General features: G+C 37.3%; 1 protein-coding gene across 5 annotated transcripts in view; it reads right to left on the bottom strand.

Annotated features, from left to right (window-relative positions):
• LOC135223681 (thiamin pyrophosphokinase 1-like) overlaps positions 1 to 16,939 on the bottom strand; it is a 240,510-nt gene that overhangs the window by 27,297 nt on the left and 196,274 nt on the right. For all 5 annotated transcript variants that reach the window (XM_064262361.1, XM_064262362.1, XM_064262364.1 and 2 more), the window contains one exon: positions 14,191 to 14,372. In XM_064262361.1, the coding sequence (XP_064118431.1) occupies positions 14,191 to 14,372 (182 nt within the window). The remainder of the gene's footprint in view (positions 1 to 14,190; positions 14,373 to 16,939) is intronic.

The raw sequence follows: 16,939 nt of genomic DNA, 5'->3' as shown, positions 1-16,939 counted from the left end.
TGCATTGGTCGGTCGAGATGGTGGAGGCTTTTGAGAGGCTTAAAAACCAGGTAGCAAATGCTGTGGCACTCCATCTTCCTGACTATAGTAAACAGTTCGTTTTGATTACTGATGCAGGTGATGTTGGAGCAGGAGCAATGTTAGCCAACAAGTCAACATCCAAGGAACTGTTACCAATTGCCTTTTACCACCATACATTCTCCAAATCCGAGCAGAGGTATTCAACGACGGAAAAGGAATTACTGGCGATTATCCTGGCAACAAAGAGGTTTCGGATGTACCTCTCCTCTGCACCGTTTGATCTGATAATGGACCATCAGGCATTAAGATGGCTAAACACCCTGGATATTAGAGAAGAGAAAGGACGCCGAGAAAGATGGATTGAAACAATTCAGCAGTTTAACATAAATCCAATTCATAAAAGTGGTCGCAGTGCTGTGATGTCCATGGCTGATTATCTGTCCAGAGTTGGTGCTAATGGAAATCTGGTATCGCATATTGCAAGTATAGCAGTAGGATCTTCTCAGCAGTGGGCCACAGCATTTGTGGATCCCAATGAAATGTTAGAAAAACAGCATTGCGATGAAGGGATCAGGGAAGTAGTGAACTTTATGAAAAATACGAGTTCACCGGGATGTGTGTCAGAGGAGAATGAGCTTGCCAAATATGGTAACCGTTTAGGTATTACTAACAATGGAATTCTGTGTTACAGTATATAAATTATAAAGGAAGACGCTCAAAAGAACATCCCTATGGCGTGAAAGAAGAGTGGCTACCTGTAATACCTAAGATATGAGACTCTATGCACTTCAAATGATTCATGACAGTCCAATGAGAGGTCACATGGGTCGTGATCAAACATGGGAAAGAGCTCGTAAGAATTTCTGGTGGCCTCGCATGAAGGCAGATGTCCATGCACATGTCAGTAAATGTGAAGCATGTGGGAGTAACAAAAGATCGAAGCATCCAAGGAAGGCCCCTTTTCAGAACCGCGAGCTCCCGGAATACATGAATGAACAGGTGCAAGTTGCTTTCATGGGTCTATTTCCCATTTCATCATCACATCCATATCGTTACATCCTTCAAATGCAAGACATTTTGACTCGCTATGTTGTTTTGGTACCTCTTGAGGATTGTTCAGCAAAAACAGCAGTGGATACTCTAGTTGAAAGATGGATTTGCATGTTTGGGGTGCCCCGTGTCATAACGTCGGATAGAGGATCACATTTTACGGCTGATATCTTCAAGGTAGTGTGTAACCTGTTTGGAATTAAGCAGGATTTTGGTTCTCCTTACCATCCAAGAAGTCAGGCCCAGGTAGAACGTCAAAATCAATTATTAGACAACGTTCATTGCATGTGCCACAATAATATGGATCTTTGGCCTGAAATGATACCCAGGGTACAGTTCTCTCATAATACAGCTGTAAATACTACGACTACATTTACTCCACATGAGCTCGTCTATGGGACTCCGGCTCGACGTCCAGAGGAGATTCTAAAATAGGAAACTTGCAAAGATGCGGATTATCAACCGGGCTCTTTGGGTAATGAGCAATCACAGAAAGATTTGTGAGAAAGTAGATAAAATTGAGAAAACTATTAAGGTCGCACATAACAAGACTGCAATGACACAACAGATTAGGAATAACCAGCGGAAGTCTTACGGCAAAGCTTTCAAAGTTGGAGATTTGGTTCGATTGAAGTTATCGACAGCTGAGAGACGCCGTTGTGGAGGTGGTAAACTATAAATCTATATTTCGAAGAAATATAGAGTTATAGAAATACTTCGTGGTGGCTGGACGTATAAATTAACCCCAGCAGAGACTATAACAGACGAAGTAAAAATAAGACATTTTGACGATCTGAGCAGGCTCCTGTAAGCAAATATTCATGGGAAACCACATTGGCTGATCATTCAGATGAAGAAGTCATCAGAATAGAGTCAGGGATTGGAAGTAAGTTAGAAGGAATATGTCGGTCTACTCGGGAGCGCCATCCTCCAAGTCGTTTGCAGGTGGATCCCAGTAAAAGATCCTATGAATCGGAAGAGGAGGAATTCTGGGATAAATGTTCTAACAGCGAAAATGAGTTAGAAGACGATCAGAATTGCTTATAGTAATGATAATGCTCGTCTTGATAAATGCAACATGTTAAATGGCAATTATTCATTTTATGTTATTTTATTCTTGTATTATTTAGTAAATTTATTTTATTGGCATTCCCGATTTATTCATATATTGTCTCATAAATAAGATAGTTTGTATGCTTAACTGTCTAACGATTGTTATTCTCCGAAGTAATATTCATATAACTGTTATGCTAATTATTGCTGTAATAGTTCTTAACTACTTTTGCTGTTAACTATCATAATTATTGTTTACTTCCTGTATATACTATTTCTCAGTAGTACTGAACTACGTATCTTGTACCGTGAGGTTTGGATAATAAATACCAAGAGGAACCGCTGTGTTTGTCAAACCATGACTGTTGCAAAATGAAGGTAAATGATTGAATATTACTAAACTGTAAGTGTTGTAGCTTACAATTGCAGTTTTCGACCATTTCGGTCGAGTTAAAGTTGACCAAAGGACGAATTTTTTCTATTTATCGTTACTTATATGAAAATATTTCAAAACTGATAAATGCTACAACCATGGGTTGTTTTTAGTTGTATTCTAAATGAAATTCTGCACATTTTCATATACAAAACTTTATGTAACGGCTAATTTAAAATGGTGCAAACATTACAACAATCGGACAAAAAAATTTATGATTTTTTCGGAAGAGTTACTGAGTGGACGTAAGGAAAAAGTTTATTTCATAAATTCACCATAAATCGAAATATTGTGTTAAAGACTTCTAATTTGTTGCAAAATAAAGGTAAATGATTGAATATTACTAGAATATAATAATTTTAGCTTACAATTGCGTTTTTTTACCATTTCGGTTGAAAGAAGGTTGAAATTTTGGCACATCGTTATTTACATTAAAATATTTCAAAACTAATAAAAGCTACAACCATGGTTTGTTTTTAGTTGTATTCTACATGAAATTGCACACATTTTCATATATAAAACTTTATGTAATGGCTAATTGAAAATGGTGCAAACATTACGACAATCGAAGGAAAAAATTTCTGATTTTTTTCAGAAGAGTTACCACGCGGACGTAAGGAAAATGTTTTTTTTTTATAAATTCACCATAAATCGAAATATTGTGTTAGAGACTTCCAATATGTTGTAAAATAAAGGTAAATGATTGAATATTACTAGAATGTAAGAGTTTAAGCTTACAATTGCGTTTTTTGACCATTTTGGTCGAGTCAAAGTTGACCGATTATTGATATTTTGGCACTTATCGATATTTATATGAAAATATTTCAAAATTGATAAAAGCTACAACCATGGGTTGTTTTTAGTTGTATTCTACATAAAATTGCACACATTTCCACACATAAAACTTTATGTAACGGCTAATTTAAAATGGTGAAAACATTACGACAATCGGACGAAAAAATTTATGATTTTTTCGGAAGAGTTACCGTGCGGACGTAAGGCAAAAGTTTTTTTCATAAATTCACCATAAATCGAAATAGCGTGCTAGAGACTTCCAATTTGTTGCAAAATGAAGTTAAATGATTGAATATTACTAGAATATAAGAGTTTTAGCTTACAATTGCATTTTTCGACCATTTCGGTAGAGTCAAAGTTGACCAAGGTTGAAATTTTGGCACTTATCGTTATTTATATGAAAATATTTCAAAACTGATAAAATCTACAACCATGAGTTGTTTTTATTTGTATTCTACATGAAATTGTGCACATTTTCATATATAATACTCCATGTAACGGCTAATATAAAATGGTGCAAAAATTATGTCAAAGTGACAAAATAATTTCTGAGAAGTGTCGCTGATGCTTTTTAGTGCGAGAAGAAAGAAATTCGCGCTTGCGCGCCTGGGTAATGATTGTAAACAAAACAACGCCTTGATCCATGAGCTCCCGGCATCCCCCAAGGCGTGTGATTCAAAAGTTTTTGCCTAGTAGGCCTATAACTATTTTTCCGCGAATTTTTTAAAAAACTTTTTTATATCGACGTACCATACATCCAATCGGCACCCAACAGACAATTTATATCGACATTTAATATATCCAATCGGCATTAAAGGGTTAATTTGGCAGCTAATAACAACTAATTTTCTTAATGAAACTCAGCTTTTTGTTATAATGAAACTTCAGCTTTTTGTTATAAGTTTTCATGCATTTATGTTTAAAATGTGTATGAAGAATGTATTACAGGGTATTTATTTTATTTTTGTACATAATTATGATACAGTGGCCGTACGCATGTCCATTTGAAGTCTTTGTAACAGCCCTTCATGAGTTTTTCATATCTTGAACCACATTTTACATGTAAAATGGCTAATCCGTTCCAAGCCCTCCAAAAACACCCCAGTAAATTTCATAATAAAGCTAAATTGACCTATAAACAATGAAATACTACAACAATTTGGAAAATTCAAAACCTAACTTAATACGTACTACTAATATGTACTACATAGTATCTGTAAATAAAGTGTATTAGTGTACATGGTATACAAGAAATACTGTAGGTACATACGTATGTATGTAGTAAAATGTGGAAGCTTACCTATCGAGTGAGGCTATCTCCGAAAGTGGTGACAGAGGAGGAGGACAAACGGCAGATACGTACACTTAACTTTACGAAACACATAAAAGAATGTCAGGAAAACATAAGCTAAACTTTACGAAACACATTAACAAAACTGTAACACTTAACTTTACAAAACTTAAAATTTTTGTTTTGTCTTTTTTTTATTTTATTTATTTATTTATTTATTTATTTTTTATTTTTTTTTATTATTTTTTTTTTTTTACAAAATTTCAACTTCTTCACCACTTTCAACTTTCTGTTTCTTTGTAGTATCACTTGGTTCTTCCTTTTTGCTTACTCCTACTAAAGGCCTCTATAAAAAAATAACTATCCAAGGAAGATTGCTTCTGCCTGCTTTTGACAATGTTCCTGAAACAACTCAGGCAAACGTCATCAAACTGTGCAAGCATACGACCTGTGTAATCCTTTTCGGGGTGTCTCTTTTCTACGAATGATTGCACCTTATGAAAAGCAGCTAGAGCATCCTTAATTTCTGCCGTTGTCATAGAGTCGTCGTCTTCCTCCTCGCCGCTGCTAGAGAACTCTTCTTGAACGACGTTATGTTGCATGGCCTCCAACTCCTTCAGGTCATCCGTCGTAAGCTCCTCTTGGTGCTCCTCGAGAAGGTCGTTGATGTCGTCCTCGTTGACGACCAGCCCCATGGACTTGCCGAGTGCAATGACCTCGTCAAGATCTGGTTGCGAAACAGTTTCAGGATCGTCAAATGTTCCTGAATCTGCAGCACCAGCTTCACCCACGTCGAATCCCTCGAAGTTTTGGGCAGATACAGCATCAGGCCAGAGTTTTCTCCAAGAGGAATTCAAAGTTTGCCTCGAAACCTACTGCCAAGCTTGGCTGATGATTCCGATGCATATCACAACATCGAAATGCTCCTTCCAAAATTCACGAAAGGTGAGGTTTGTGGTATTGGTTATGTCAAAACATCTCTTAAAAAGATGTTTCGTATACAGCTTCTTGAAGTTCGATATCACTTGCTGGTCCATGGGCTGGAGGAGAGGGGTGGTGTTAGGCGGAAGATAAAGAACCTTGATAAACGAATACTCCGCTAGGATATCTTCCTTGAGGCCAGGAGGGTGAGCAGGGGCATTGTCCAACACCAGCAGACATTTCAGAGGGAGGCGCTTCTCTTCCAAGAATTTCTTTACTGTCGGGCCGAAACACAGATTTACCCACTTGGTGAACAAAAGTCTCGTTACCCAGGCTTTCGCATTAGCCCTCCACATCACTGGAAGCTTCTCCTTAAACACTTTGTGGGCCTTGAAGGCTCGAGGAGTCTCCAAATGATACACAAGTAGGGGCTTCACCTTGCAATCCCCACTGGCGTTCGAACAAAGTGCAAGCGTAAGCCTGTCTTTCATAGGTTTATGCCCGGGTAGCTTCTTCTCTTCCTCCGTGATGTACGTCCGACGAGGCTTTTTTTCCAAAAGAGGCCAGTCTCATCACAGTTGAAGACTTGCTGAGAACTATAGCCTTCGTTGAGAGTCATCTTGTCAAACGTCTTAATAAAGGCTTCGTCCGCTTTCGTGTCCCAGCTGGCCGCCTCTCCATGCCGCACCGCCGAATGGATGCCAGTCCGTTTACGGAATTTTTCGAACCACCCATGAGAAGCCTTGAACTCTGGGGTTGGCGTCGATGTCCCTTCTCCTCCTTCGTCTTCGGCCTGGGCAATCAAATCGACGAAAATAGTGCTGGCCTTGTGGCAGATTGCCGTGTCCGTTATCGTATCGCCAGCGATTTCTTTGTCTTTTATCCAGACAAGAAGCAGCCTTTCCATTTCATCGTGCACATGGCTCCTCTTGCTGGACAAAATAGTCACGCCCTTGGAAGGTGTAGCTGCTTTGATGACATCCTTCTGCTTAAGGATGATGCCTATTGTCAACGGATTTCGGCCGTATTCCTTGGCGATCACACTCAATCGTATACCAGCTTCATACTTTTTAATTATCTCCATCTTCGTCTCCAAAGAAAGCATCCTCTTTTTCCTGTGAATTTCAACTTTCTTGGGACCCATGACTACGTATATACTGTACATAATTATGTTATGTAGTATACGTATGTAGTAAACTTCTCACACAACACGATAAAGTATACTACAACGAAATCACTAACGAATTTACGTTAATAAACGAAATCGTATAGAACGAATGAATTCCTCATGCGTACGATACCGATGATGCCGTGAAGTGACCAAAAGAGCACGCTGCTACGTAGATGCATCATGGGATCATGGGAGAGATGCTGACCAATAGGAGAGAAGGATCTTATGGCAGTGACTAGCCTCAGGAACCAATGGGAGAGCAGGAGGATGGCGGCGAGTCTACTCAGTTAGCGGCGCGCAAGTATAAAATTATTATCGGTGGTCTGGGCGAATCTCGGACTTTACAGCAACAACCTTTTGTATCTTGAACAATTTTTGTATGTAGAGCTGCAAAAATCTTCGTATTTGCTTTCGTATCTCGAGTTTTTATTAAGTTGAGCCTTTTGTATCTCGTTTATGGCTGTACACGTTTATGCAACGAGTATAACGTTAAAACCATACTTTCATCATTCTCTTTTGCTGTTTTTGAACTTATGTAACTAGATGGGATAAAATTAAGCTATTGTAATTTGGTCTCTCACAAAATCGGATTATCGTAAGACGAATCATCGTAACTCGAACACTACCGCTACCTGTACACTGTATAAAATCTTATTATATCTTTACATATTCTAGACACCCAAAGGATTAAAGCTAGGCTTTTTTCACTTTACAGTATTTATAATACTATACTGATGTACTGTACAGTAAATTCTATAGTACTATACTGCATAAATATAATTTTACTTATTGCGCCATTGTGGGATTACGGTGCTGTTTGACTGGTCTAGGGCGCTGTTAACTGGTCTAGAATTTCGAAAGAAGGTGTGCGGTGGCCGTAGGCTTTAAAATCTGTTAGTGTCGAAAATCACTTAGCTTTGCGGCCAGGAACGGGACCCCTGTCACTAACCGAGGGCCGCCTGTATATGTTTTATTTTACTTAAGGTTGTTAAGCTTGGATTCCACCATGGGACAGGGGATTTTGTGGAATGTGATTTGGTTTTTGGAATACTTTTATTTGCAGCATTTATTATGAAGTTTGAGAAGGATTCACATGTAATAGTATTGTGATCTTCATTATGTGGGAATGGTGGTATGTTTCGAGTGTATAATATTTATCCAAACTGGATATTGTATCTTGTAGATGGCAATATATTGGTATTACTTAAGTAGTTCAGAACGATTGCGAAGTGGTCACTTGTGTATGAGTCGTCTAGGACATTCCATTCAAATTTCTCAGCTACATCATTTGAACATAATGAAATGTCAATCAAGGGAAAGGTTAGATGTGTATTGGAAAAATATGTTGGAACCCTCACTTTCATTGAGAAGACATAGGATGTGTTTCATTATAGGTTTTCCTATGTTGGTTCAAGATATGTCAGTGGCATTATTAATATCCCATAAGAGATTATGTGCATTAAAATCTCCTACTATAAGTAGGGGTTCGTGTATACCATTGTTAATAATTTCAGAAAAATCACTGAAATTTGCATTGAAATTTGGTTGCTTATATAAATTACAAACAGTGATTTTACTTTTGTCAGGCAAAAACAATTTAATAGCTGTTATTTGATATGGCATAGATGGTATGTTGAAAGGTGCATATGTTATGCTATTATGAACGTATATAGCCATGCTTAATTTTCCACCGTCAGTTGGTAAATAACAGGCAATTTTATAGTGTTGGATATTTGTAGGGTTACTTCCTATATATGTAGACATATGCACATAGGATTGTGTTCTCGTATAATTCTTTGTAGTTTACCTAAATGGATTCTTGTTAGAAGTCTGTTTATGTTCCAATGAATAATTTTACATTCCATTATTGGGGGGAATTGATGTTAAATTCTGTAAGCTGACTGCTGATTTTACTTTGTCTCGAAGTTTGTATGCATTTGAATTGATTTGTAACCTTTTTATGTATTTTTATGCTGATTATTAGATTCATCAGTTGTTCATTTTCCATAACTAAATATTATTGAGTCTATCTTTGATTTTATAATTTCTTTTTATATTTTAAGGATTCAGAATATAATTCCTTCTCATGTTGGTGTGATAATGGGCATCTTCATGATTTAGTAAAATTTTCTATACAATTATGTATTGTGTCCTCTGTCTTGGTGGGTGGTTGGTTGTAAGTACTTATGAAGTACTTACTACAACCACAAGATGAAGCAAGTTTGGAGATGGTTGCCATTGGTTCAGCTTCTTTGTTCATAGCATTTGATCTTCTAGCTTTAGAATTTTCTGGTTTTATAATTCTATTGGTATCCTTTTTTGTCATACGGAATTCTAGTTTGGAGGGACACTGAATTTATTACCACCAGTGAAACATCTGGGTCTTGTGGATGGTTGGCTTGTAATGGTTGTTAGATTTTGATTTGGTTTGATGTCCTGATTTTCACTAGTATTAGAATCAGGAACACTATTATTATTATTACTGTCTGTTGGGACTTTCAAGGAGTGATCAATTGTTTCTTTACTGTCCAAGTGTTGGCAATCAGGATAAGGGTGTATTTCAACTTGTATTCAGGATAAAATAATGTCTTTTTTGAAATGTTCTTCTGATGTAGGTGGGATTGCTTTGAATAGTTTGTAATTTTCAACATTTGCTTTTTTCCCTTAGGTGGGGTTAGTTCCAGTGTTCTTCTCTTTTTGTCATTTTGATTATTATTATTATTATCGTTGTTTGACTCCTCTTCCATTAAAGAATCATTTTCATGGATATTTAAATCTTCAGTGTTAGTAGAAGTATTATTGGGTATGATGTCATGCTTATTTTTGGTTTTTGTATTATCACTGATATGTGAATCACTGTGTATGTCCATATTATCTAGTTTATTGATGTGATAGGTACTATTTTGATTTTTAGTTACAGTTGAGTAAGAGTGATCTTTAGATGGATTATTGACTTCTCTTACTTTTAGCTTAAGTCTAGCTTCTTTGACTGTCATTCCAGTTCTATTTATTAATAACTGTAGCTCCGTGTTATATTTGAAAAAGGAACATTCCTTAGAGTTAGCGAGGTGGGGTAGTCCACACTTAATACATTTTGGGTAATTACATTTCCAATTAGTGGTATGTTCACTTGATGTACAGCCTGCACATATTGCCTTCTTACGGCATTTTTATATGTGTCCATACCTTGAGCACTACTGTGTACACTGTAGCGGTTTCAGAATGAATTAACAAACTTCTCTATTTTGTCCAAGAATTTTTATTCTAAAAGGGAGATCTTGGCCTGCAAATTTTCTTTTGGCAATGCTGATATCTGTATCTATGTCCCTCCTACTTGGAAATGATTATATTTCCAGATCATGGATGTTGGTATTTCTTATTTAAGGAGTCTAGTAGTATTTGTTTTGAAGGAAGCTCTTCATGTACATCATTGGGTAGAATGACTGTACCCTGCACATAATTCAGTGTATCGTGGCTTGTAAGTTATTTTTACATTATTTATTTCTTTTAAGTTTGAATAGGCAGTGTTTTGGTCTTTGTTGGTTACTTGGATTAACCATACACTATCTTTGATGTGTCTGCATTCCATATCCCGTGCTGGATAAATGTTGAGCAGTTTCTTCTCTAGCACAGCCGCTGGAATTTTATTTTCTGTTTTGAGGAACAGAAACCTTGACCAGTTTTCAGGTCCAAAAAGGTCAATAAAATGTGCCAATGTGGGGTTCAGTCTAAGTTTTGGGTTTTTTTGGCCCTTGCTTAATGTTTGCTGCTTGTCTATTTGAATTACCACACTTTTCTGTATTGGTGGGATTATTACTTGTCTTTAGTAATTCAGAATTGTTGTTTATTATATAGGGCGTCATAGTTGTGTTACTTGTGCCCACCAACTGGTTTTTGTTTGCTTCTTTCCAACTTTGCATGCACCCTAATGGGCAATCTGGATTTGAAATTGTGTTTGGAACAGGTGTTCCTCATTATCATTTTCATTATTTGAAGTGGTACAAAGGAGGTTCGGGAGTGAACTGCCAAATTGTTTTCAACTGTGCCAGAGTTTTTCCATCATGGGGTCAAGGGGTACTTAAATTTTCACTTTCACTATTCATACATATATAAAAATAAGAAAGAAAAAAAAAATTCTTTAAAAGATATCACTAGCTTTGCATGAAGTAAAATCTTCCGCCAATGGCACAAGTGAGAATTGACTTCCAAATGTCCGCATCCCTACCCTACAGTCATAAAGGGGATGGCATGACATGATTAGTATGGCCCAAGTGTAAGCAAAACCCGCTTGCTAGAACTAAGGGTATTACGACAATACAATTATCCCCATCCTAATCACATTATGGGCAAACTGGACAGAATGCTGAGAGTTCTATTCCTAGAACCAGGCCTCCACTGGAAACTGGTCCAGCTCCACAGAATAGTTCCACCTGAAAAAACAGGTCCGACATTGTCGGATAGATGATGGATCTACCACAGTTCTCACTATTTAGCTTTGGATTTCATTACATTTCAAGCCATATGTTTTCTGATTTCTTTGTATGTAAATTTTGACACAAGTGGAAATATCCACATACTATATTAATCAAAAGAAAGTTATATAATGTTATGTAGGACTCTTGGGATTGAACTTAGGAAAAAATTCCTGAGGTTCGAGAGCACCCTCACCACATCAAGGTGGTCCCAAAAAGAGGGGGGGGTGGTTGAACAGGTGATGGGGAAGGTTCAGAAGGAGACAAGTTTAAGTTTTCAGTTGACAATTCCTGACTAACTAAACTTTAGCTTTAGCTTTAGAAGCTGCTTTCCTGTTTTTATCTCTACCTTGTTAGTGTAGCTAGTCAAGGTTTTCCAAGTTCTCTCATTCCCCCACAAGTTCGATCTGGTGTAAAAATTTGACCCCTACGACCTGTGCAAATTGAGTGTGGATCATTACAAAGCTTTACCAATTCTTGTATTACAACCTTTGCTGCGATAGTACCTAATTCCTGTTGAGCTATATCAGACATGTTTGCAAACTAAGCCAATACTTAGAGACTTATTCAGGAGTAAAATTTAACTATTTATACAAATTCCTAAATAGCTAAATGTTGCCGAAATGGCTACCAAGATTTATGAGTACTTCACCAAATAACTTGGAACAATGAGCGACAGCAAAGCAATTCCAAAAATTCTGCTGCTGCTGAACGTGTTAACAGCACCAGCCAACAGAAACAACTGAAGTTCGTGCGGTGTTGGTTCCTCTGTCCCCCGATAGTGGGCAGGGGGTATCACCTGACCAAAACAAACTAGTGCTACTGCGAATTTCAAAAATTCTAGCTGGCGACAGATTTAGAAACTATAGCTATGTAACTACTTGGTAAGTTGCATACATAAAAATGTATTATGTTGCATCCATAAATGATTCAAGTTTGATAGTACTGCCGAGAGGCAGTGATCTTCAATTAGCAATATATGAAGGTTGCAGTTTTGACAGTATTTACTGTGTTATGTCATTACATTATCTGTAGTTAAATAGTATATGGAATTCCCATTATGACTGTCAAACATTTTCAATCCATATCATATATGCGAGTATGTCTGGACATATCCGATAAAAAAGAAAATTACACAAAACTAATGTGCCAATTCCGTAATTAGTAGAATATACTTTCTCAAATTTATATACCCATGTGAATGAAGGAAAACAACGGTATTAGTAATTAGCAAACCTGTATTTGAAATTATAGAGCTCAATTTCAACTAACTTTTAACTTACTAAGTATATGGAAATGTACCAAATACTCCAATGTGAATTTCCTTACAACCTTATATGTATTCAACACTAACCTAATATCTATTATCAATTTTCAATTTTCAATTATGTGTAGTATATCCTTGTAAAGTAAATCTATTAAAATAGTGCATATCATCAATAACATAAAAGACTTATGACCCTCCAAAATCTCCTGGAAATTTCAACCTATCCCATTCCCTCTTCTTCATCTACTCTCCCTGGAAATTAACTCTAACCATCAGTAGAAAATACTATAGCACAAGTGTGAATAACTAAAAATATTTCAAATACTTTCTCAGCTAAAACATTCCAATGGCATGTAAATGGATCATATAGAGAATTTTAATACCATTAGAATGGCTCGAATCCCAATCACAATAATATCAGCAGCACATGTGTCAATTGTGTAAAAGAAGAAAAAAAAAAGAAAAAAAAGGAAAAACATTCACTTCTCATCTATATAAGAATACAAGCAGTACATGTAACAGGGACAACATAATGTGATTAAGCATATGCCAAACGTTTAGCTACAAAGAGAATTTCAACTGGGAGGATTGGGGGGCCAAGCATCTGAATGGGGGCCCAGGTCCTCCCCACAGTGACACCACTGCTCCTAATGCACTTACCCAACTAAACCTTGCTCTAGTTGGAACAAGATGGGAAGTGATTTACTTAGTATGTGAAAGAGGAGTACAGTAGTGCCTCAGGTTACAAAATTAATCCGTTCCAAAGCGGCCTTAGTAACCTGATTTTTTCGTATCCAGAACTACGTTTTACATGTAAATTGCCTGATTTGTTCCAAGCCCTACAAAAACACCAATACTTTGGACCATTCAATACCTAACCTAACCGTTACTGTACCTGTAAATAAAGTGTATTAGTTTACAGGGTACAAGAAATACTGTACGTACATGTAAGTACGCATGTAGTAATGTGGAACCTTACCTTTCGAGTGAGGCGATGTCCGAAAGTGGCGACAGAGGAGGAGGAGGACAAACGGCAGAAAACATGAACACTTAACTTTACGAAACACATTAAAAAATGGCAGAAAATACTAACACTAAACTTTATGAAATCACTAACACGAATTTACGTTAACAAACGAAATCTACGTGTATGAACGAATTCCACGTGTGTACGATAACGCTGCCGAAACGAAATGGTCGAGGAACTCCCTTACATAGATGCATGATCGGATAGACGCTGACCAATAGGAGAGCAGGATCTTACAGCGGTAACTAGCATCAGGAACCAATACGAGAGCGGGAGGATGGTGGCGAGTCTACTGAGTTGGCGGTGCGCGAGTTTTAAAATTATTCTCGGCAGGCCAGGCGCATCTCAGACTTTACAGTACACCCTTTCGCAACCTGAATTATTTTCGTACACAGAAGCAAAAAAATCTTTGTCTTTGCCTTCGTAACCTGGATTTTTCGTAACTAGGGACTTTCGTATGTAGGGGTATGACTGTAGAACTCATAAATCTACATAGTACTTAATTCACAAATTGTTAATCCCTATCAAAGATATTGTAGTTCAAATTTGGTACTGATGCTACAAATAGAAAATAAAATGTGAAATGATAACCCTCATATAACCACCAACACTTTATACAGCACAGTGAAGTACGTACTTACATATACATACAGCAAACATAATCTTATTCTATGCAACTTTTAGAATACCTTTGCTCCATATGTGCATAAAGAAGTTCTGGTTCTTGTGGTCTAAAGCTTCATTCAAGAGCATCACAGCATAGGGACAATCTTGTGGAGGTTGATAGAAGCTACTAACATCCCACCACAATCGTCCTGTTTCGTCTTCCATGCTGGTTAGTAATCTCTTTAAAGTACAATTATTTTCATACCTGAAATATGACAAATTTTTAAATCATTTTGTATTTTTCATAGCTAACAAACCTGAGGTCTTAACAATTGGATTACTTTCCAAGAGCCAGCTGGTAACCAGTTAAAACGATTAAAGATTGTAGAGCAAGGAATCTATGAGATCTGGCATTTCATTCTATATCAACATTCAAAAGAACAGTACAAATCATATTTAATGACAATAAATTTGTAATCAGTAATCAAATTACAGTAGAGTAACATACTTTACTGTCTTATAAATACAATAGAGTCAAGTCATTCCACTGATTTATGTGTGATGTTTAGTTAAAAATATTCTTCACCAAGAAATAGGAATGTCCATAATAAATGCAGCCTGGAAATCAATAATTCATATGAAATCATAGTTTGTTTCCTAAGTAAAACTATCAGTGCAGTACTTTAAAATTTAATATAACTCTGAAGCAGAGAGGCAGGCAAATTTATGCCTGAATTGGATTACCACAGAGCAACAGCATGAAATTTATAATAAGTATACACATAAAGGAGGGGTTAAAGAACTAATAAAAAACAAGATAGTCTGTAATAAGCAAACTAAATATGCACAGTAATATGAACGATAGCACCTACTTTAACTCTTCTATGCTAGGTAAGGGACAGATTTTCTTCCAGCTGGGTACATTTTAAATTCCTATCTTTTATTTTATATTATTACTTCATTACCCTAGAAAAAAAAACATGAATAAAATATCCTGTAATGATTGCTTGGCAATCAGAAAAATTTTCCATGGTCTAATACCTACAACTATTTTAAAAGTTAAGAAAAATAGATACAATAAATTTTAATGCCAATTCATAGAAGATACTCTAAAATGAGGACCTCAGTGTCTTTGCAGTTTTCCCATACAAAATACCTGACTGGGAAAATGTCATTTGCATTTTTCCTAAGATATGAATCTAAGTTTTCATTAATGGAGTTTCTCAGTACAAGGCGCATTGCATTTGTCAATGACTTATATAGAAAAACAAAAGCCTTTGAGGCAGACCTTGGAGTCACTCATGGCCTGCTGAGCTGGCTTAGCTCTCCAATTTTGTTATCATACATCAATGCGTGCAGTTTGTCACTGTGTTACAGTTTCCCATTAGCCAAGACTCTTTTTTTTGTGTATCATGCATTTGTGCTGTACATTATAGGGACATGGGTGACCTCCTTTGTGTGACCTGGAGTATAGAGTGGCATGCACCTGTGTGTCATAGCTACCCCTGTGCATGCATGTGCTTTATGGCTATAAAGAACACAAAACCCAATTTCAATCATGGTGTTGGTAAGCCCTGTAGTATATTAATGTCCTCAATAACAGTAGACCCACATTCTGTCTGTATTTTGTGTTGAGATGTGAATGCATAAGATTCGTTTTGAGATGTGAATGCACAGCAGTTCCTCCATGGAACTTACTCTTAGACCTTCTCCTTACCCTCTGGTATGCCTGCCTTTGCCATGACCATCTCCCTAACAACGCTTCCAGCTGTCAATGACAGCAAAAGAGGGAGGCCCTAATGCCAAGGGTATCTAGAGAAGGTCATGGATTTCTGGGTCAAGGTGGTGAATCTCTCCAGCAGACGGCATTAGGTGATTTCAGACGGGCCCCAATCATCGTCTTCCACCTTCTAGAGTCCAAGGAGAACAAAGGACCCTTTCAGTCAACCCATATGCCATCTTCTTCCTGAAAATCAGATAGCAGTAAGAAGGAAGTATCCAAAAAGAGGTCAAGGGTAGAGTTAACAGCCCCTTCTTCTCCATCAAAGTACCAGAGGTGGGAGAGGTAACAACCTCCAAAGGACAATAGGGAGAGCAGATGTTCACCTTCAGTTGCATCCACTGCATCTTCCAAGGTTTTTCAGCATCCTGCCTTACTTCCTCCCAACATTGGAAAGACAGATCGGCAGATCAGCATCTAGGATAAGCAGGAGTGGTTCGTCCTGCCGAAGCAGCAAAACAAAGTGATGGAGCAATTCAAGGAGGTGGAGCAGATCAAGAACCAGCAGTCACATCATGTTGCCCTGCCATCAGCGGTATAGTTGCAGCTCCACTAGGCACTCAAGCAGCAAAAGACCAGTCCTAATCTCAGAGCATATCAGACAGGGGATGGATCACATCCCAAAACAGGAATTACAGAGGCTTGCTCCATTCTGCTCTGCTTCCCGCTCCTCTAATTGAAGTTCCCTAAAACAAAGAAATGACAGATGGGACCAAAACCTCTACAGGTCTTACCAGAGATGCACCCCACACACAAAGGCAAGGTTAAAGGCTCCATTTTTAATCATCTTGTTCATGCTTTCTCTGAATAAATTCTGATAACAGAATACAATGAAACTAAAGTTTATAAGCACTGGGAAACAGGTTAAATCACTGGATGAGAATGCAAAGATGACATATATAATCTACCTTCAGGAAACCACAAAACAATGTGCCAGAATGGATGAGGTGGCTAAAAAGTCTGGCCTGCCAAGATAATAATATATTTTCAAATGTACTCAAAGCACTGTGCCTTCAGGAGACACCACTCCCCCTTGAAAACTTACCATACTC

Source organism: Macrobrachium nipponense, chromosome 10 (assembly GCF_015104395.2).
Source record: "Macrobrachium nipponense isolate FS-2020 chromosome 10, ASM1510439v2, whole genome shotgun sequence".
In the NCBI taxonomy this organism is placed as follows: domain Eukaryota; kingdom Metazoa; phylum Arthropoda; class Malacostraca; order Decapoda; family Palaemonidae; genus Macrobrachium; species Macrobrachium nipponense.
The sequence above is the reverse complement of the archived record's forward strand: the minus strand, read 5'-3'. Positions and strand labels throughout refer to the sequence as shown.